The 22790-nt window shown below is 39.7% G+C and overlaps 1 protein-coding gene across 4 annotated transcripts in view; it reads left to right on the top strand.

The window, feature by feature from the left end:
* col11a2 (collagen, type XI, alpha 2) overlaps nt 1-22790 on the top strand; it is a 92141-nt gene that overhangs the window by 4018 nt on the left and 65333 nt on the right. For all 4 annotated transcript variants that reach the window (XM_062047441.1, XM_062047440.1, XM_062047438.1 and 1 more), the window contains exon 2: nt 16941-17020. In XM_062047441.1, the coding sequence (XP_061903425.1) occupies nt 17002-17020 (19 nt within the window). In that variant the 5' untranslated portion in view covers nt 16941-17001. The remainder of the gene's footprint in view (nt 1-16940; nt 17021-22790) is intronic.

Below are 22790 nucleotides of genomic sequence, written 5' to 3'. Positions count from 1 at the left end.
CACAAGGGGCCGATATTGGCACCACTGCAGTGACGCAGTTGTATCTACCTCAATGGTCCGGCCCATCATAAAATATTTTTGGATGATTAGAGCATGTGGAAGGAAGTTATGAATGTTGTAGTTTCCCACCACAAAGTGGTGATTATGGCGCCACAGCGGTCATACAGTTGTGTTCCACCCAACACCCCAATCCACCATCGAAAAACTCAGGAAGATTGGAGCATATGGAAGGAAGTTATGAATGTTAGAATTTTAGTAGTGTCGATATTAACGTCTAGGCATGACCGGACACCGACCTTAAAGCCTCATCTCAGTTTGGAAGAAGTTCCGATTAGCGAGAGTGAAGAAGAGACAGTTTGATGGTTTATGACGATGTGCAGTTTTCGTCACCAGGCTCCGCCCACTACAAATAGCTATGAATAGGTACTGACCTATAGGTCACTTCAAGTCGACATCATCATGTGCATTAATTAGGAACAAAGTTAAAACTTGTGGAGCCGAGTTGATAACGTTTTGTGTTTTACGATCCATCAGATCAAAGTTTGGCGCCATGCAACGCCCACATCTTATGGCATAGATAACATTTATTTACAATTTATTATCGCGCATTAGTTTAGTATCTGTGTCAAATCATCTGATGTAATAACATTTTGAAGAAGGCATGGTGTTTGTCGCCAGGATTGATTGATTGATTAAAACTTTTATTAGTAGATTGCACAGTACAGTACATATTCCGTACAATTGACCATTAAATGGTAACACCCGAATAAGTTTTTCAACTTGTTTAAATTCTCCAGACCAGTGATGGCCAGCGCAGCAGGCTCAGGAGGCTGAGAAACGGGGTCCCACAAGGGTCTGTCCTCTCACCGATGCTCTTCAACATCTACATCTTTGACCTACCGGTGACGACATCTAGAAGGTATGGATACGCGGATGACCTAGCCATCATGCTACACCGGCCTACATGGAAGGCGGTTGAAGAGGGTCTCAATCAGGACATGGACGTCCTGGCTGCCTACCTTCGAAGCTGGCGACTGCAGCTCAGTAAGGGAAAGACTATATCAGCAGCATTCCACCTCTGCAACAGGGGAGCAAGAAGGGAGCTGGAGATCGATCTTAGTGGACAACAAACCCCTGGAGTTCCAGCAGGCCCCAAAGTACCTGGGCGTACGCTTGGACAGGACACTGTCCTACAAACAACATTTGGATGAAGTGAGGGCTAAAGTAACAGCAAGGGTCTCACTCATCCGACGCCTAGCTGGTACAACCTGGGGGGCCTCGGCCAAGGTACTACGTATCTCCACACAAGCCCTCGTATTCTCTGCAGCTGAGTACTGTGCCCCAACCTGGTGTAGAAGCCCACATGCCAAGAAGGTCGAAACGGCCATCAACAATGCCCTCCGGATAATAAGTGGCTGCCTGAAACCCACCCCCGTGTTCTACCTGCCAGTCCTAGCAGGGATAGCGCCAGCCGGCCTACGGCGAGAGGCCGCTACCCTCGCCCTGGCAAGGAAAGCCCAGGAACACAGCTGGCACCTCCTCCATGAAACCACCACCATGGCAACACCTCCAAGCAGACTCAAGTCCCGCCACCCATACAATCAGGCCGCACAAGAGATGCTTATTTCCATCCCGGAGGATCTGACAACCAAAGCCTGGCTGGCAGCGGAATGGAAGCAGGAGTGGGAGTCAGCAGGACAGACACGCCTACACCATTACATCCAGGATCCTGGAGGTGGCGTGGAGGGAGAAGATCTACCTCGCCGGCAATGGACCCTCCTGAACCGCCTTCGCACAGGGGTTGGTTGCTTCAAAGCGTCCATGAAGAAGTGGGGCCTAACAGACAGTGCAGCGTGTGAGTGCAGGGAGCCTGAGCAGACTGCCGACCACATCATCACCACCTGTCCCCGGCATAGACCACCTTCAGAGGAGGGCCTCTTCCAAGTGGGACCTGAGACGAGGGAGTGGCTACACGACACAAAGATGGACATATGAAGACGATACACGAAAGAAGAAGAAGAACTTGTTTAAGTCGGGGTCCACGTTAATCAATTCATGGTACAAATATATACTATCAGCATAATACAGTCATCACACAAATTAATCAGCAGAGTATGTACATTGAATTATTTACATTATTTACAATCCGGGGGGTGGGATGTGGAGGAGGTATTGGGGGGTTAGGTTGGGTTGCTATCAGCACTTCAGTCATCAACAATTATATCATCTTAGAAATGGACATAGTAACAGTGTAGGTCTCACTTCGTAGGATATGTACAGCGAGCAGGATCCGCCCACTACAAATGGATACGAATGCGTACAGAGCCCTACGGCATTTCTACCAAATAGGAATAAGATCAGAATTTGTGGAGCCAAGTTATTATTAACATTTGGTGTTTCGTGGCGAAACATCAGATCAAAGCTTGGCGCAATTTATCATCGTCTATATGTGGGGTATCTGTAATTTGAACTGCGACGCATTTGGTCAAAGTCCCGAGAAGGAGTTTGTTAAAGTAAGACCCCTTTTTTTCGCGGAAAAATGAAAGACGTAATTCAAGATGGCCGACTTCCTGTTCGTTTTTTGAGACTTTTATGTGCGTCCCGTCATGATAGACAACTCCTGCATTTTTCGTGTCGATACGTGAAATTGGTAGGAGGGGCTAATTTTTTCCAAAATATTTAATTTTTCACTATACCTGATGCGCTTGCAAAATATGTCGACTTTTTGAGCACGTAAAGGGCCTCAAAAAGGTGTCCAAACATATAGAAGAAAAAACACAGCAATTTCAATAGGGCCCTTGCGAAGCTCTGCATTGCATCTGCGGGGCTTGCTCTGCTGCTCGGACCCTAAATGTATAGTAAGTGGGTGTAGAATTCCGATTTAATACTGCCATGCTTTTATTTTGAAGCATATTTTGCACTGAACAGGAAGTCCCTGTGTACAATGTTTGCTTTATTCCAGCGCTAGGGTTGCATGTTCACATTGATGATCATGACCTTCTGACAAACATTTTGTTTCTGCTTGTCAAAGTAAGATGCATATTGATTTGTACAAAGCAGGAAGTCCTGAGTAGTCATGGTCTCTTTTTTTGCCGATATCCGATATTCCGATATTATCCAACTCTTAATTACTGATTCCCATTTCAACCGATACCGATATATACGGTCGTGGAATTAACACATTATTATGCCTAATTTTGTTGTGATGTCCCGCTGGATGCATTAAACAATGTAACAAGGTTCTCCAAAATAAATCAACTCAAGTTATGGAAAAAAATGCCAACATGGCACTGCCATATTTATTATTGAAGTCACAAAGTGCATTATTTTTTTAACATGCCTCAAAACAGCAGCTTGGAATTTGCGACATGCTCTCCCTGAGAGAACATGAGGAGGTTGAGGTGGGCGGGGTTGAGGTGGTAGGGGGTGGGGGGGTTAGCGGGAGTTGTATATTGTAGCGTCCCGGAAGAGTTAGTGCTGCAAGTGTTTCTGGGTATTTGTTCTGTTGTTTTTATGTTGTGTTTCGGTGCGGATGTTCTCCCGAAATGTGTTTGTCATTCTTGTTTGGTGTGGGTTCACAGTGTGGCGCATATTTGTAACATTGTTAAAGTTGTTTATACAGCCACCCTCAGTGTGACCTGTATGGCTGTCGACCAAGTATGCATGGCATTCACTTGTGTGTGTGAAAAGCCGTAGATATTATGTGATTGGGCCGGCACGCAAAGACAGTACCTTTAAGGTTTATTGGCGCTCTGTACTTCTCCCTACATCCGTGTACCACTCCGTACAGCCGCGTATTAAAAAGTCATACATTTTACTTTTTGAAACCGATACCGATGATTTCCGATATTACATTTTAAAGCATTTATCGGCCGATAATATCGGCAGTCCGATATCGGACATCTGTAGTCTCAACCTGTTGGTATTCTGCAGGTGTCTTCTTTTCACTCTGCGCTCGTCTTCCTCGTCCCCCAAAACTCCTCTACGCTGACCGAGGGCCCTGGACCGGGCGCTTCCTGCTTCACAAAAGGCTCCTCTGTCCCCCCGCCCCTGTTATGTTTTCTCTGCTGGCACACCACCCCCTTCCTCAACACCCCTGTGGTACATTCCCCCTCGCTCCCGTGGTGCATTCCTACTGGACCGCGGTCATTCTGTCAGCGCCGCTTGCAGACTAGAACCACTTTTCAGGGTCCTGCTTGTCAAAGACCCCAATCTAGTTTGGAGGGGCTCTCCTTTACGATTCCAAGACACATTCCCTAACAAGTGTGAGACAACCCATTTTGCACGTCTTTACTGTAGTTTTGAGTTGGCCCTTTAAAGCTTCGGTCCAGCTTCAGAATGATAACTCCGGCCCTCCAAGGCAGTTGGGAAGGGGCTGGGGATACAAAGTTAAAATGTCTGCCAGAAGCCAGCTTTTGTTTCGTTTATTTGAATCAGTCAACGTTCTATTGAACAAACTAAGTTCCTCTTGAAGTCGTGAAGTGCCACCACAAAAACCTTCTGCTTCTGTCATGCAACCGACTCAGTAGCTGGTGTGAAATGGACCCCAGCGTCTACAAAAAGGGTCACAGGCAATCACGCCAAATGTCGGAATCGACCCAACTGACCTGAGCCTCCACTTCACTGTCCAGCTGACTTAATGCTGCTTCATCATCACCGAAAATAATCTCTGGAGCTCTGCCCTGACTTGGCAGACTCATACATATACATTAAACCATCCAGAAGACCAAGATTCCACAAACAAGTTCTCTTTGTGTATTTTCTGCTCCTAAAAATAAATCTGGCAATCCAGCCATCCATTTTCTACCGCTTCTCCCTTTTTGGGGTCGCTAGAGCCTATCTCAGTTGCATTCTGGCGGTAGGGTACACCCTGGACAAGTCGCCACCTCATCACAGATCTGGCAATGATTTCCTAATCAACTAATTGGTAGCTAACTATCCAGCCATCCATCCGTTTTCTACCGCTTGTCCTTCTCTGGGCTGCGGGGAGGCTGGAGCCTATCCCAGCTGAAAGGAAGGAAGGCAGGGTACAACCTGGACAAGTCGCCAGCTCATCGCTGGGCCAAAACAAACAGACAACCATCCCCAGGTGCATTATTGTACTTAAAATGCCCTCTTTCCATTGCCAGGCTCAGTGTACCGCCCCTTCTTGGTGGGACGTCATCTACAGAACTGGAGCCCATTTCCCTGCATAGACCATGTGAATAAAGGCACCCTGGTCCATGATTATTTGAAAACTTACAATATGACCAAAAAAGAAATATAAAATAATCGCCATTTCCGGACATCTCTCCTCTTCCATAGACAACATTCTGTGTTTCCTCATGCTCTTTGAGCATTTCCTCAAGCATCTTGAGGAAAATATCAGAAGAGGACACAAAATAGAATACCAGCAGCTTCCCTTCTCTTGCTTTAGTTTTTGAGCACCAGGTCTGCTCTTCTTTCTCAGTTTTTCCGAAGGTTCTGACTTAGTCTTTTTCACCTCGAGGGTGCTTCTGATTTTCAGGATTGTATTTGGCTTTAGACTTTTCTTTTTTTCCCACCCAGATTCTGACTAAAACCTTTCTTCACCAAAGTCAGAATCATTAGGCAAGGCAAGGCAAGGCAACTTTATTTGTATAGCGCTTTTCATACACAAGGCAGACTCAAAGTGCTTCACAGACAACAAAGTGAAATGAAAGAAAATAAAAGCAAAATTAAAATGCAGACAATAAAAATAAAAACAGTGCAGACGTTAAAAGTTAAAAGATTAAAAGATTTAGCTGAAAGCTAAGGTGAACATAAAAGTCTTCAGTCTAGTTTTAAAAGTAGTCAGAGTTGGGGAAAGTCTGACATCTTCAGGAAGTTTATTCCAGCTATTTGTTGCATAGTGACTGAATGATGCTCTCCCTTGATTTGAGTTTACTCTTGGAACCGCTAACAGATTGGTCTCAGAAGATCTTAGTTATCTAGAGGGCTTATATAGTGGGAGCATATCAGTAATATACTTCGGCCTTAGACCATGTAGTGATTTATATGTGAGCAGGAGGATTTTGAAATCAATTCTCTGATGTACATTAAAATAATCGCTGCAAATTACGCTCATCTCAGTTGGTCCGTCCCATTTTGTGCGAGTCAATTTGACTGGAAACGTCCAAACTTTCCTCATATTTCCGTCATTCGGTGTTAGGAACTCGCATGGCTGCCGTTTTTGTGACCCCAAGATGCAGGAACCAGGAGAGCGAAGAGGAGGTAAGATGAGTTTTAATCTCATACAAACAGAAAATGAAGCAGTCTTGCATACAAACATTCCAAACATAAAGTGTGATCTTCGAGCACTGAGGAGTGCTCGAGACAAAGCATAAATAGGATACATGTTGATTGGCAGCAGGTGTTGACAGGCTGCCAATCAACGGCAGGTGAGGAAAAAACTGCTTCGCGGAAAAAACAGGAAATGGAACAAAATAAGAGCACTGACAGGAAGTAAATACAAAAACAAGGAAAACAAACAGAAATGAAGTGACAGATCGTCACAATTCGGAAATGTTTGCAGGCTGACCCCTTCTTTAGTTGTTTTGCTACAATCTGCAACAATGTATCTGGTAGGCAGAATTATTTTCAAATTCTGCATGAGAATATTGTGATTCTGGATGAAGATGCTACCAATACACATGCTATGCAATATGAAATTGCCTTAAGTCTTCTGTAGTTGACGTCAGCAGGCTGTTGCAGGCCCGACTACATTTTGGAGCTAAAAGTGGGTGTTCCAAAATGTGTTGAAGCTAAACTCTCTAATGTGTCTATCTTAGGGGGAATTTTACCTGTAGACATCATTTTTAAGTCCATCCATCCATCCATCCATTTTCTACTTAGTCCATAACTATGAAATTAGTGCCAACATTGTCAACATTAGAGGGGCCCTACAGCCAAGGACCAACATGTTATCCATTGATATTAGGGATCACACCAATCTCTGCCAGCACGCCTTTGTGCACTGGTAACAGAAAATTATCTTCTCCAAGCATTCTCACAGTGTTGGAAACAGAATTGTCTAAAAATGTCTTGCTAAGATGAAGACTGAATATTCCAACCTCTCATTGATTGATTAAGAGCTGATTCTGGATGTAGTGCATCTGCATTTATCACACAGATCTTTAAATAGGGGCACCACAGGGACCGTTCGTGCCATTGAGGTCCAGCTAAAAGCGGTGTCACCATCTGATAGTTGAGTTAGCAGAGGCGGGACCAAGTCATTGCTTTGCAAGTCACAAGTAAGTCTCAAGTCTTTGCCCTCAAGTCTCGAGTCAAGTCCCGAGTCAAGTCCCGAGTCAAGACAGGCAAGTCCCGAGTCAAGTCCAAAGTCAAGACTGGAAAGTCTCAAGTCAAGTCACAAGTCCTGCATTTTGAGTTTCGAGTCCTTTCAAGTCCTTTTGGCCACAGACTAATATTTTTACACAGATTGTGTGTGCTTTTAAACCGCTGTATTTATTTATTAAAACAAGTGCATTTGAAATAGCAGGAAAGAAAATAGTACTGACATTGCAATTCATAATAGCACTATTAACCAGTCATTTTAATAGTTTAAACAATTTTAAACATTTAACTCATTCCTTTACAGAATAAACACATTTGCAAAAACAAGTGCAACTGTAATTATTTGTACAAAAGTGTTAACGGCGTGGCGAAGTTGGTAGAGTGGCTGTGCCAGCAATCGGAGTGTTGCTGGTTACTGGGGTTCAATCCCCACCTTCTACCTTCCTAGTCACGTCCGTTGTGTCCTTGGGCAAGACACTTCACCCTTTGCCTCTGATGGCTGCTGGTTAGCGCCTTGCATGGCAGCTCCCGCCATCAGTGTGTGAATGGGTGAATGTGGAAATACTGTCAAAGCGCTTTGAGTACCTTGAAGGTAGAAAAGCGCTATACAAGTATAACCCTTTTATCATTTATTTATAACATTGTATTTCCATGGCATATTGCATTGTAACTAGTTCCACAGCAGTTTCTATTCTGTTCTTACCTTATCTCATTGATCTCATCTCATACTGTAGGTGTGTTGATGTGTGCGTACACATGAAAAACATAACAAATACATGAACATAACAATGAACAGAGTTGTACTTGTTAGATGTCAGGGCCCTATGCAATATGTACACATATTCTTAATGTAGTATATATTTTAACTGACCTTTATTTGACTATGTTTGTCTTTTTGTAGGTGGCTAAAATACGCGGTGCTGCTGACCGCCGTCTAACGTTATGTTACTGTGTGTGATACATTGACTAACGTAACGTTATGTATAGGTACCTCATGCAACCCTGCTTAAAAAATCACTCGACAAAAAGTATGAATAAGGTAGCAAACTGCAGTGGACGCAACATATTGCCGTGTTTGAAATGACGTTATAACCATAAACATCTTATAAGTAGACGCAATATTGGTTGCTGTGACGCGAGCAATTTGCATCTTGAAGTGGTGATAAGGAGCCGGCGAGCAGCCTAAACTGACAGTTGACAGGTAAAAAACAAAGATACCGGGCTGGTGTTCAGCGTTTTCCTGCTCAAATGAGCGGACTGTTGAAAATAGGAATCGGGGGATTACTTTTCACAAGTAAGATTTAACAATGTACTATTGGTTGTATTTTATGAAAATAACATTACCACAGAGTTGAGAAGGAGCAAAGATCTTCAATATTTGTATGTGAAAATCACAAATAAATCTTCTGGGGGAGGATGACGCCCCTACAGGGGTTTGGTTTACAAACTTTCTGCCCCACCTAAAACAAAATTCACCAGCCGCCATTGATTATAATGCATTCTCATTTTAGGCAAAATATAAGACAATACTTTCTTAACAGTATAATTTTAACCAGGAATAAGTCTTCAAGTAACAATATTCAAATACTAACATTGTTGGGTAAAACAGAATTTGGTTTTATTCTGAATCCAGTGAAACAGATTGGTGGTTTTAGCTGATATAAAGACTTTCAGGTGTTTATATATGTTTAAGTATTTGGCAGACGCTTTTATCCAAAGCGACATACATAAAAAATACATATATAACAATCACTGTAAACATGATCATTTAAGGGAAGAATGTAATACAAAATATCAATACAAAGTGTCACGACAGAATAAACTCTCTGCTGCTGCAGCAACAGAGATACGGTCTATAAGATATATAGATATCTAATGTATTCATACATTGTTTATGTAGCATGTATATATAACGTAATCATATTGTTTCTTCAATTTAAAAATAGCTGACCGTTTTTTTCCCCCTTCTCTAGGGTTATATTCCCAGTTTTAATCTCGGACGTCTGGTCACTTATAGCGTATAAGAATATTCTATTACTGTTAAGCAAACTATGAATAATAAAACATGTGTCCGTTATCATAGCTACACGTATGACAAAAAAGCGCGTGAAAATGAGTGGTATTCAGTGAGGTAAAATGAATTAAATGCGTTGACAGTTCATTGCTCCTGCCAAATGAATTGCACTGAGTGGAGCGGATCACCACTCCAAGATGGCGGCCCCGCGTCTCGTCTGCGCCAGTAGGCAGTAGCGCTCGATGCTGTGTACCCTTATAAGATGTCTATGGTTATGACGTTAGCAGTGAGTTTACAGCCTCACTGATTTAACTACACAGCAAATAAAAGTCATGTTACTTAGCCAATAAACATTATCTTACATTCAAAACTTACCCTTCTTTGTGCAACTTCAAATGTCGAACGAAGTTGGAAGTTGTTGCGTCTCCGTCTGTAATATTCGAACTGCGTGGTTTGCATACGGCAATTCGTTGACCAAGTCGTAGTTTTTATACCCGAACGAAACCAACTTTGGTATAAATCTTTCTCACTGGCGCGTTGTTTGACAACTCTTGTTCATTGGTTGTCCTGCAATTTGATTGGATCAATGCTGTGTGATGAAAACAATGTAGATCTAATTTGATTGGCTGTTGTACTGAGAGCACACACGCTGACACGCAGCACACACGCTGATAGACAGACACGTACAAAATGGAGCGCTCCCAAATAACTTTTTAAGCTTTAGGTTTTGGGGAAAGTAGCAAGTCATGTCAAGTCAAAAGACTCAAGTCCAAGTGAAGTCACAAGTCATTGATGTTAAAGTCTAAGTCGAGTTGCAAGTCTCTTTACATTTTGTCAAGTCGAGTCTAAAGTCATCAAATTCAGTCATGTGACTCGAGTCCACACCTCTGTGAGTTAGTAACATTAGCTTCCTTTCTTATTCTTGTCCAGAATGACCATCACTAAAAAGAGTGACTCCTTGTTTACCAAGCGACTGGTGACCCTGCGAGCCTCTGCCCTGTAGTGGTGAAGTAACGTATCCCACAGTCGCTGTGTGAGTCAGTAGGTCAGTTAGAGACACTTCTTTCCATCCACGTAAATAACTGTTTGATCCTTCCTCCCCTTTGCCTCCATCTGCTCCCTCCGCCTTCATCAATGGACTTCATTCATTCCCTCCTGACTCCTACCCTGTCCCCTCACACCACCCTGCTCCTGTGCCGGTACCTTTCCACGGACGCGTCGCTCCCTCCAAAGCAGCACGATCCTAAAAGCTACAACTTTGGCCACATTCCATACAGAGACAGGAGTCATACAACACTTGCTGGAATAACTTCAGCCTTTTTTTCCAAACCTTCCTCCTCTTTTTGCCTTCCAGACATCACCGCACGTGCCTAATGGCTGCCAGTCGTGCTAAACAAGGGAGTTGATGTGTTGCTATGTTTCGAGCCCCCAAAGGTGGCACACGTGCACAAAAAGATGCCAATGGCTACGACGTCACAAATAGAATACTTCCGTCAGTACACATCAATAAGTATATTTACACCAGGACTTTTCACCTGGTGATTTCAGTAAAAAAAAAACTAAGATTTTGCAGCAGATCCTTGAAAGTATTAGACTGCTGTCATATTGCTGATCTTTGACTAGCTTTTTTTGTAGTTGGTCCTTAAAAACAGTGCTCCTGTCTCAGAATAATTTTTTCTCTCAAATTTTGTATCTCTAACAAAATAAATATGCTGAAATATCCACTACAGAGGATGCTGGTTCTCTGGAATACACAAAATAATAACATAGCAATATTTCATATCACGGTTATTTATTATTAGCATCACAATGTTGTTGATCGTGCTCAAAAAGTTTTATTAAAAAATAAACAGACACAGATTTACATCCTTGGCAAACGAAACATTACATATTGAGACACTTGTGATTTAGGGCTATATAAATAAACATTGATTGATTGATTGATTGATTGATATTGTTCAAGCTATTAAGTGTTTAAAAATATGTTTATCTTCTTCCGTTTTAAAGTGTAAAGGTTTTGAGTGTTTCTTAAAGTTGTAGGCAAAACAGTTATTTGTAACGGGGGAATAAGTTAATGTTTTTTGTATACCGTATTTTTCGGAGTATAAGTCGCACCGGCCGAAAATGCATAATAAAGAAGAAAAAAAACATATAAGTCGCACTGGAGTATAAGTCGCATTTTTTGGGGAAATTTATTTGATAAAACCCAACACCAAGAATAGACATTTGAAAGGCAATTTAAAATAAATAAGGAATAGTGAACAACAGGCTGAATAAGTGTACGTTATATGAGGCATAAATAACCAACTGAGAACGTGCCTGGTATGTTAACGTAACATATTATGGTAAGAGTCATTCAAATAACTATAACATATAGAACATGCTATACGTTTACCAAACAATCTGTCACTCCTAATTGCTAAATCCCATGAAATCTTATACGTCTAGTCTCTTACGTGAATGAGATAAATAATATTATTTGATATTTTACGGTAATGTGTTAATAATTTCACACATAAGTCGCTCCTGAGTATAAGTCAAACTATGAAAAAAACTGCGACTTAAGTCCGAAAAATACGGTATGTTGTAACTGCTACCTAGCAGTTATCAAGCTAGCTGCTTCTCCAGGAAATGGGCAGTATCATCGTGAGTTTTTCCAAATGTGGTATTCAATCACGGTTTTAAAATAATTAGAATTTGAAATGGTAGCACTATCCATCAGAAATTTTACCGCGGTTTAGAACAGTAAACGTTACATTCCTAAGACCAAATAGGAATACAGGCCTTCCTCATTCATCACAGCCTCTTATTTCCAGGCCTGGTAAACAACTTTCAGCAAAGTAGTTTTACAAATCGGATATTTTCATAGAGCCTAAAGCCAGGCATAGAGCCCTCTAAATATTACACCCATATAGTCAGTCGCCTTTACGCTTGTTTCACCCAATATAGTAGCCTTGAGTGTGTTAAACATGGACACTATGATGAAATGCTTAGTCACATCTTGGGTAATTCCTTTTAGTTAGAAAGGGAGCTTCTATGTACTAAAACCACGGACGGTTGTATTGTTCTGCAAAAACATGGTCAACTTGACAGCCGCAGCTAACATAACTGCAACCATTAGATGTGTTGTTAGTATTTTGTGTTATTAGCATGTTGTGTTGTTAGTATTTTGTGTCACGCATTGTCATTCCACAACACTCGCATTAAAAGTTCACAAAAGTAATGTTAAGATTAAGATGAAGTGCATTAACAGAGTTCATCTCCACCTAGCATTGCTTGGACAGCTGCTAAGAGCTGATAGCAGTTTTGCTAGCATTAAGTGGCACGTCGAGTCCCATCGAATCCTCCTATGTCTTCAAAAAGCAATGATAATTTCAAAGACTCACCAATGTGGAGGTGCGTTATTGATGAGACAGGAGTTGAAGATAGCACCAAGATTAGCCGCCATGTTGTTGGCATTCAATCATTTAAACTTTTTTTATAAAGCACTTTTCATACACCAAACAAATGCAACACAAAATGCTTTAACAGACTTTAAACAATACCTTGATGACCCGCATCCCCCATCATCACACGCACACAAATACCAAGCACACGCATTCGCACACAGATGAACAAATGAATGCATGACTGAGTACAGAGGAGCCAGGTGAGTAAACACTATCACAGGAGCCATCTGCACCATGAGGTCATCAGACCATGGCCACCAGGGCGCTGACACAAAACGCCCCCACAGCAAGACCGATAACCCCTGATGCAGATGGCTCCCTCTGAGAAACGCTGGAAAGTAAAGATAATAAAACCTGTAAAATAGTAAGAACCATGCGTAGGAATAAAGGAAGTAAAACATACAAAATAAAAATAAATATGCAGTAAATATATAATAAATAAATAGACCTAAATACAATCTTGTATAGCAGATAAAAAGTAAAGTACAAATGACTTCAACAAAATTAATAATTATTAGGTAAAGGCCAAAATCAAAAAGGTGGTCTTAAGCCTTAAACATGAACGTTCTCTGCAGCCCTGAGGTCCTCCGGCAAGCTGTTCCATAAAGGGGCCATGATTGTGGAAAGATGCCATATGATAATGATAATAGAAAATGAGACTAATACTGCACTGAAATACATATATAGAAGACATAAATAAGACTTAAACACCTAATTTAGGCAAACAAATTCGTGGAATATGCTTTAAATAAAAAGTCTGTGATGTAGTGAAGCCGCAATACTCAAAGTGTGATGTTGTGAGGGATGACTGTAGAAAGTGAAGGGAGAAGTCAGGCCCCCAGTCTTTAGCTTTCTGGGAATAAAGCCCCGGAAAAACTGTACACCTCCCTAAAATTATTTATTTTTTATCTTCTTTTTTGACTATTGTATTTATATTATTCATCTTCTTTGTTTTTGTCATTGACTTATTTTTCATTTTCTTCTCCTTTTTCTTTTCCTCCTTCTTGTTCTTCTCCTTTGCCTTTTTCGACGAGACCAATATTTTCTTTGTCTGCTGCTTTATTTTAGTCTTTGTCTATCTATCTATCTTCTCTCTTTCTTTTTTTTAATTCTTTGTTTTCTCCTTGTCTACATCTTCTTCGTAGCCTTCGTCTTCTTCAACAATCGCTTCTTTATTTTGTATTTTTCTCTTTTTGTGGTCTTTCTCTTCTCTCCTTTGTCTTTTTCTCTCCTTTGCTTTGTTCTTCTTCTCCCCTTTGTGTTCTTCTCCCTTGTCTTCTTCATCTTCATCATATTTTTCGCCGATCGCAATTTTTATTTGCCTTTTTTATCTTCATCTTCTTTTTCTCTTTCCTCTTTTCATTTTTCATCTTTGTCATCTTCTACTCTCCTTTGTGTTTTTCTTCTTCTTTGTCTTCTTTGACAATAGCGATATTTATCTTCTTCTTTGTCTGCTCCTTCGTCTTCGGCTTCTCCATCTTTGACGCCGATCCTCTCTTCCTTCATCTCATTCTTTGCCTTTTTCTTCTTTTTCTCCTTTGTTTTTTTCCTGCTTGATTTTCTTCTGCTTTTTCATTTTTGCCTTCTCCTTCGCCCCCTTTGTCGTCTTCTTATCTCCTTAACTCTTTTTTTCTTCTTCTCCATGTTCTTCTCCCTTGTCATATCCTTAATTACCTTCTTCTTCTACAAAACCCAAAACCAGTGAAGTTCACACGTTGTGTAAATGGTAAATAAAAACAGAATACAATGATTTGCAAATCCTTTTCAACCTATATTCAATTGAATAGACTGCAAAGACAAGATATTTAACGTTCAAACTGGAAAACTTTGTTATTTTTTTGCAAATATTAGCTCATTTGGAATTTGCTGCCTGTAACATGTTTCAAAAAAGCTGGCACAAGTCTGGCTCATCAAACAATTATTTGGAACATCCCAAGTGAACAGGTTAATTGGGAACAGGTGGGTGCCATGATTGGGTATAAATTCCATGAAATGCTCAGTCATTCACAAACAAGGATGGGCCGAGGGTCACCGCTTTGTCAACAAATGCGTGAGCAAATTGTCCAACAGTTTAATAACATTTTCAACCAGCTATTGCAAGGAATTTAGGGATTTCACCATCTATGGTCCGTAATATCATCAAAAAGTTCAAAGAATCTGGAGAAATCACTGCAAGTAAGCGATGTTATTACGGACCTTTGATCCCTCAGGCGGTACTGAATCAAAAAGCGACATCGGTGTGTAAAGGATATCACCACATGGGCTCAGGAACATTTCAGAAAACCACTGTCAGTAACTACAGTTGGTCGCTACATCTGTAAGTGGAAGTTAAAACACTACTATGCAAAACAAAAGCCATTTATCAACAACACCCAGAAACGCCGCCGGCTTCGCTGGGCCTGAGCTCATCGAAGATGGACTGAAGCAAAGTGGAAAAGTGTTCTATGGTCTGACGAGTTCACATTTCAAATTGTTTTTGGAAACTATGGACGTTGTGTCCTCCGGAACAAAGAGGAAAATAACCACCTTGTTATCGGCGCAACATTCAAAAGCCAGCATCTGTGATGGTATGGGGGTGTATTAGTGCCCAAAGCATGGGTTACTTACACATCTGTGAAGGCGCCATTAATGCTGAAAGGTACATACAGGTTTTGGAGCAACATATGTTGCCATCCAAGCAACGTTATCATGGACGCCCCTGCTTATTTCAGCAAAACAATGCCAACTACGTGTTACAACAGCGTGGCTTCATACTAAAAGAGTGCGGGTACTAGACTGGCCTGCCCGTAGACCAGACCTGTCTCCCATTGAAAATGCGTGGCGCATTATGAAGCCTAAAATACCACAACTTGTATTTGACTGTTAAACAACTTAAGCTGTACATCAAGCAAGAATGAGAAAGAATTTCACCTGAAAAGCTTCAAAAATTGGTCTCCTCAGTTCCCAAACGTTTACTGAGTGTTGTTAAAAGGAAAGGCCATGTAACACAGTGGTGAACATGCCCCTGTGCCAACTTTTTTCAATGTGTTGCTGCCGTTAAATTCTAAGTTAATGATTATTTTGAAAAAAATAAAAAAGTTTCTCAGTTCGAACATTAAATATCTTGTATTTGCAGTCTATTCAATTGAATATAAGTTGAAAAGGCTTTGCAAATAATTGTATTCTCTTTTTATTTACCAATAACACAACATGCCAACTTCACTGGTTTTGGGTTTTGTACCTCATCTTCTTCATCGATTACAATATGTTTCTTCTTTTTCTTGTTCTTTCTCTCTTCTTTACAATGATGAATTGCAACCTCTGGACCAGACCTGGGCAAATTAAGGCCTGGGGGCCACATGTGGCCCGTTAAGTTTTTCAATCTGGCCCGCCGGACATTCCCAAATATTTTTTTTAGATCTTTAAGATGGAAACTGTAGCTGCCATTATGATGTGCAGTCATGTTTTCTAATGACTGTAAGTCTTCAACTATACAAAGTATTTCAATGGTTGGAATCTGCGCTTATGGATGATATACCAGTTACTATGGTAATCTAATTAGTTACTATGGTCATCTAATTACTTACTATGGTAATCTACGTCACAGCAGCTCAGACGAGGCACCAAGCAGTGTGGGTGGGGAGCATTTCCACAGACGCGGAAGGAGATTTTCACAACAAAGTTCTAAAGCTTAGGGATATATAGAATAGAAAGTACTTTATTGATCCCTGGGGGAAATTCAGCAAATATCAGATTGTAGGTGGGTTTATATTGTACCCTTTGCGTTCATATTTCACTGTTTGTTGCATTTTTGTTGCGTTTCACTTGGTTGTAAAATATGTCGATCGAAAGGGGGTGTGACATTCATATTTTGTCAATATTCAGTGTTTTATCGTTCATAGACATATGTAAAATTCCATTACGTTTTTTAAGGCGGGGTGTCATTACGTTTTTAGCATTCAATCAGACATTATTGTGAGTTTTTTTCCCAAAAATAGATATACCGGTCCCCATACAAATTGTTTTCTCTAAATGTGGCCCGAGTCAAAATAAATTGTCACCAACATTTGCACCGCCCAATAAACATTTGGACTGCTATCCTTTTTCCCTCTACTAAAAAAAGAATGACTTATTCCTTTTTATTCGCATTTTAAAAAACACAAAAAAACACAGCCACTTGACATTGTTTTTCACTCCTTTTTAAGGTGTTGCTCCTCAGCCTCCACTGTATCCAGTTTGTCCCTCCCTTTCCGCTACGTGGCCAAGATGGCGACTACTGAGGGTGGTAAGTGTCCATCACTGTGCACTCACTAAATGTGCTCCTCAATGTGAGCGCACGTATGCGCTCAAACCAAAAGTGTGCAAGTTGAAACACAGCTTAAGAGCAACAGATCCACTAAATATGTTCTTATATCAAACCTCCTTTGTCCCCATTTACGGTGAAAAACACGCCCAATTTAGCTGCTTGCACCCCCCCATCTTCGCCCTCATTCAGCCCCTCCCCTCCTCGCCAGCCTGCCTATTTGAGGTATGTGGTTTGCTGGGTGTGTTCAGTGGCCGGGTGCAGAATCACTGACCCATTCTCTGTCTAAATTCCTTCTCGACCTGGCGCCGCTCACCACCTCCACCTGTGGGCTCCTTCTGTAGCCCTCATGGGTGAAAAGCCCACCCCCACCCCACCCTCTTGCACCATTTCTTTCTTGTCTATTTCTGTGACTTGTGGTTGCTGTGTGTGTGAGTGTGCGTGTGTGCGGCCCAGCCCATTAGAGAGTTTTTAAGGAAGTCAGCATTATAACATGGCTGCTTTAGTTTAATTACAAGGTTCTACTTTTGGAGCACACAGAGAGAGACGCCCTGAAGCTGAATTTTCTCCTCGTCTTCTCCTCACAGCCGAAATGGCGTGACCAACATTACGTTGGACACGGAGGAAGATGAATCACTATAAAAACTTTCTTCTGGAAGCACCTGTTGCTTTTTAGCGTCTCTCGGATAAGAGGGGTCATACCTTGCGTGCATGTTGATTACCATGATGTCATTTTAGCAGATTGTGTCCATTGACTGTTGCTGTGGCAACCGGTTTTGTGTATGTGTGTGTGTGTGTCATATACATGATCACAAACCCCAAAAAGTAAAAAAATAAAATATATATCGCTTTAAGAATGTTTTTTCAGCGGTGCGTACAACCAAGTGGGTATTCAAAAGACAACAGAAAAATGCATTTCAAAAGTCAGCGTAATTAGTAAATACCGAATGTAAAGTGACATTTAAGTTTGATGTATACAAAAAAAAAACAGTTCACTAATATACATCGATTTATTTCAAATTAATTATGAGCAAACTGATGCTGGACTTTTGCATAAGACATGGATGTCTGAAGTACAGCCCTTATACAGCTTGTTTTATTTATTTGTATTTTTTATAGTTATCAAAAAATAACATATCAATATCAATTATGATGAAGTCCATAATGATGAAAAGGTTCTAGAAAATGGTCACTTTCTATATGTAAAAAATTATTTGAATATTCTTTTCTTTTTTTTCATTACTTTATTGCAATGATTTCACAAAATGATATGTCTTGTCCTTTAGCATGGCTTCCTTTTTATTTTTCAGAAATCTAAAAATAATTACAGTAAATTTCCTATACTAAATATATAAATATTAAAGGGATAGCTACGAAATAAAAAAAATGTAAAATTAGAAAAAACACTCCCATTTCTCCATACTTGTATGCGTGCATAAAGAGAAAATCATACTCATCCTAAATGTACAGCATATCATACTCATTATTTTATCATTTATGTAGAGATGGTGTGGTTCAGGGACGTGCACATGATTATAGAGGGGCAGGGGCTCAAAGTCAGAAAAGGGCAGGATTTTTTTTTTTGGTCCTTTACACAATATGGAAATTAATGTCAAATTAAATGTGCTAATAGGAAGCTAACTACTTAGCTGTGTGTCCTTTGTAGGTAAAAGTGATTGCCATTTCTTTTGTGTCAATAAATTATGGTCATAATGAGTTAATTCACATTATCATAGGCTTGGAAGACATGAAAAGCAACAAAACACTGGTTTATTATTAGGCTATTTATTGTCAAAGATAAGCACTTTAATATTGAACATTCAACAGTGCAACATGAACTTTGAAAAAAAATACAAAAATAAATACCCAAATGGAAAAAACTTCAATGTGAAAATTTGTCCTTCTTCCCTTAACTTGATGAAAACACCATCAAGTTGTAACTTATGGTCTTTCTCACTTAATGCTCAGACTAAACAACTGAAACGCAATACAGGGCCAAAAATATGGACCAGGGGCCAGTAGAGGGCTGTATCCTTTCTTTTTTTGGCATTGTGCTGCAGGCATAATCAACATGAATCAAGTTTAAACACAGATGGTAATATTCCTAACAGATAACCTACATCTTAGGGACGGCGTGGCGAAGTTGGTAGAGTGGCTGTGCCAGCATTCGGAGTGTTGCTGGTTACTGGGGTTCAATTCCCACCTTCTACCTTCCTAGTCACGTCCGTTGTGTCCTTGGGCAAGACACTTCACCCTTTGCCTCTGATGGCTGCTGGTTAGCGCCTTGCATGGCAGCTCCCGCCATCAGTGTGTGAATGTGTGTGTGAATGGGTAAATGTGGAAATACTGTCAAAGCGCTTTGAGTACCTTGGAGGTAGAAAAGCGCTATACAAGTATAACCCATTTATCTTATATCCCCAGAATGCTGAAATTATTATTATTATTATTATTAATAATAATAATAATTATTATTATTATTATCATTATCATTATTCTTATTCTTATTATTGTTATTATGATCATTATTATTATTATTATTATTTTGTTAACCCACACAGTAATAGCAAAGTCACAATAAAGTTTATATCTAAAACTTTACTGTGAGAAAAATGTGATCCGCCGTAAACACAGTGCATTATATTTTGAAAATTAACCCGGTGTTTTATTTTGTATTTTGTACACTATTCCTGTCCCGCACGATCCGCTCTGCTCTGTGCGGACTTGATGTGCCGTGCTCAATTGATGCGCCGTGATTGATTGATTGATTGATTGATTGATTGATTGATTGATTGATTGATTGATTGATTGATTGATTGATTGATTGATTGATTGAGACTTTTATTAGTAGCTTGCACAGTACAGTACATATTCCGTACAATTGACCACTAAATGGTAACACCCGAATAAGTTTTTCAACTTGTTTAAGTCGGGGTCCACTTAAATTGATTCATGATACAGATATATACTATCATATATACTATCATCATCGTGCTCCGACGTCCGGCAAAAACAGAAGCTGACACATTGAATAATAGAATAATACAGTGTTTTTCTGAAATATTACCCATATTAGATGCTGAATAAGTGGACGGCGACTAGACCATAACTCACAGGTTCAAGTTGCTCCACCGTCACGTCTCCTCAGGGGCGCAGTTGGCTCTCTCTCCTCACTCACTCGCCCTCTCTCTCTCTCTCTCTGGCGAAAGCGGCAGGCTCAAACAACCCGGTATTACAAGAAAACGTGGAGTTTTTGTACCGCTGGTTTTTTTTGTTTTTTGTTTTTTACATCCCTGACAGGAATTTTATTAATGTTGTTTAAAGAAAAAAAAAACTGAAAAAAAACACACACACAGGCAGAGGGCATTTTTTAAGACGATGCAAAAAACGGCAGGGGCTCAAGCACCCATAGGGCCCTATGTGTGCACGTGCCTGGTGTGGTTACATATAATATTGACATAGATTCTAATTATATACTGTCCTCTTTATTATTAATCATACTACAACGATATTATGAATACAACTTACTTAATATGTCCATTTCATCACTAATATTCACTGTTAACTTTTGCACTTCTGATCCGTCAGGGCGGTTTTCCGGGATTTTATATTATATAATGTAAGTCTTTGTCATTTGTTTAATTACAGTTTGTGCTTTATACTTATGACAAGCATATTTTCTTTCACTACGTTCCCTTTAAAACAATGATTTCATCATATATTAATATATTTTCCAAAATTGCATGTTTGTAATCGGTTCAACAATATTGATGATTCAAGAATTATTTAGGTAAATGCAACTAAAACTTTTTTTTTTTTTTAATATATTTAACATTTACAGTTATACAGCAATTATTATTGTAAATTACAATTCCAAACAAAAAAAACACTGAAAAATGTATTGACCAATATATTTTTACCAATAATTTACACATTTCTATTATTTTTTTTAAACGTTATGTATTATTGAATATTATTAATAATATTTATAAATGTGCAAATGTATATACTTTTATTTATATTGTTGTTGTTATTTAATTGTATTAATATTTCTGTTTTGAATTTTGCGGGAAAAACATATTTACATAAAAATGATATAAATAATGTCGAAAAATGTATCGGCCTCTGTTTTGTACAGTATGTACTGTATAGTCAACTTAGCATATCTTGGCCTCCCTCTTTAAGGTCTGGTCTGGCAGACCTCACAAGCCAGAAGCACACATTCTGAAACCAAGAATGTCCCAGAGACAATAGACACCAGTACTGGAAGATATTTAAAGCTTTCCAACACGGTGTTCACATTCACAGTCCTGCTTCTTTTTGGTTTTTTTTTGTCCAGACAGAGAAACTGTGTGATGCTCAGGACATCAAAATAAAATCATATTTTTCTTAGTAATACTTAGGTAGGAAAACCGAACAAGCTTTTTATATACATTCCTCAAAGATAATTGCTGGATGCAGCAGCCCTGATGATAGTTTAGGAGTGCAGCTGCTCCCTCTCATTCGCCATCAAAGCTCGCCTCACTGTTTTGCTCTGATTGCGCTTCTTTTTTCGGGGAGGGGTTGGCAACTTTGTATGCACACTCAGCAACGACTCCATTTTATTGTAGCCTACTTTTCTTTTATTGGAACATTACAAAAGTGTTATTTACTTCAACAGCCAAGGTTTAGTAATCCTAATTTTGTTCAGGTTTGGTATACTTTATATGGTGCGTTCACAGTACTCTGTTGCAGACCAAATATTTGAAATAGATACTTGGTGGTCAATGTAGTACGGTCTGGTTGACGTTGACACTTTTTGGGGTCAACAGACCAAATAATGCTCCTAGTCAAGCATATATAAAAGTTGCACGTGATGTCTCCGGGTCACACTTGTAGGGTTTTTTTCTACTAGAATTTCGACCAGCTGGCAGGAAACAAGTGTGAACGCACCCTTAGCAAAGAACAGAAGACTATATTTTAGGGTGCGTTCGTGTGTATTTTTTTTTGGTAGCATACATAACGGTTTATAGTCCGTTTTCTTTTATACGGTTTGTTTGGTCAATTCCAACCGGAATATGGATGTCTACCGATAAACTCAGGACCATAATAGCACTGGTGTAAACGGTAGCAACCAGACTGAAAAACTAAGTAGAAACACGTGCCTCATTTTGGTGCTGAATTAATATTTACATAAATGAGGTAAAATTAACACTTAGTCAACCATTCAGGCTTGTCACTCTTATATCGAAGCAAATTTCTTTCTTTCTTTCTTTCTTTCTTTAGTTTATTTCGAACATGAACACACTTACAGTATAATACATCACAGTTTCATATCATTTCACTTTACATCATGTCCGAAAAGGAGTAGGAAGAAGCAAAGGTTATTTAATCCTATCCCTTTCCCACTTCAGAGCGTTTACAAATATATAGAATCATTTACTGACCTTTTTATAATAAAATAACATCTGTGGATTAGTATACACAACAGTTTTGTAGTATGTAATTAATTAATTCAGTCATTAACATACTGAGATTAAGAATATCTTATTTTCAATCCTTTAGAAACAATGTAAACGTGAATAATGGGTTCCAGCCTTGACAAAGGTCCATATTTTAGTAAAGGTTTGTACACTTTGAACACAATATGAAGCGCTATACAGTAGTCTAAATCAAAATGACATAAGGGGGTGATGGACCAACTTTCTTTTTACCGTATTTTCCGCACTATAAGGCGCACCGGATTATAAGGCGCACCTTCAATGAATGGCCTATT

This window comes from Entelurus aequoreus, linkage group LG05 (genome assembly GCF_033978785.1).
Source record: "Entelurus aequoreus isolate RoL-2023_Sb linkage group LG05, RoL_Eaeq_v1.1, whole genome shotgun sequence".
NCBI classification, from domain to species: domain Eukaryota; kingdom Metazoa; phylum Chordata; class Actinopteri; order Syngnathiformes; family Syngnathidae; genus Entelurus; species Entelurus aequoreus.
The sequence above is the reverse complement of the archived record's forward strand: the minus strand, read 5'-3'. Positions and strand labels throughout refer to the sequence as shown.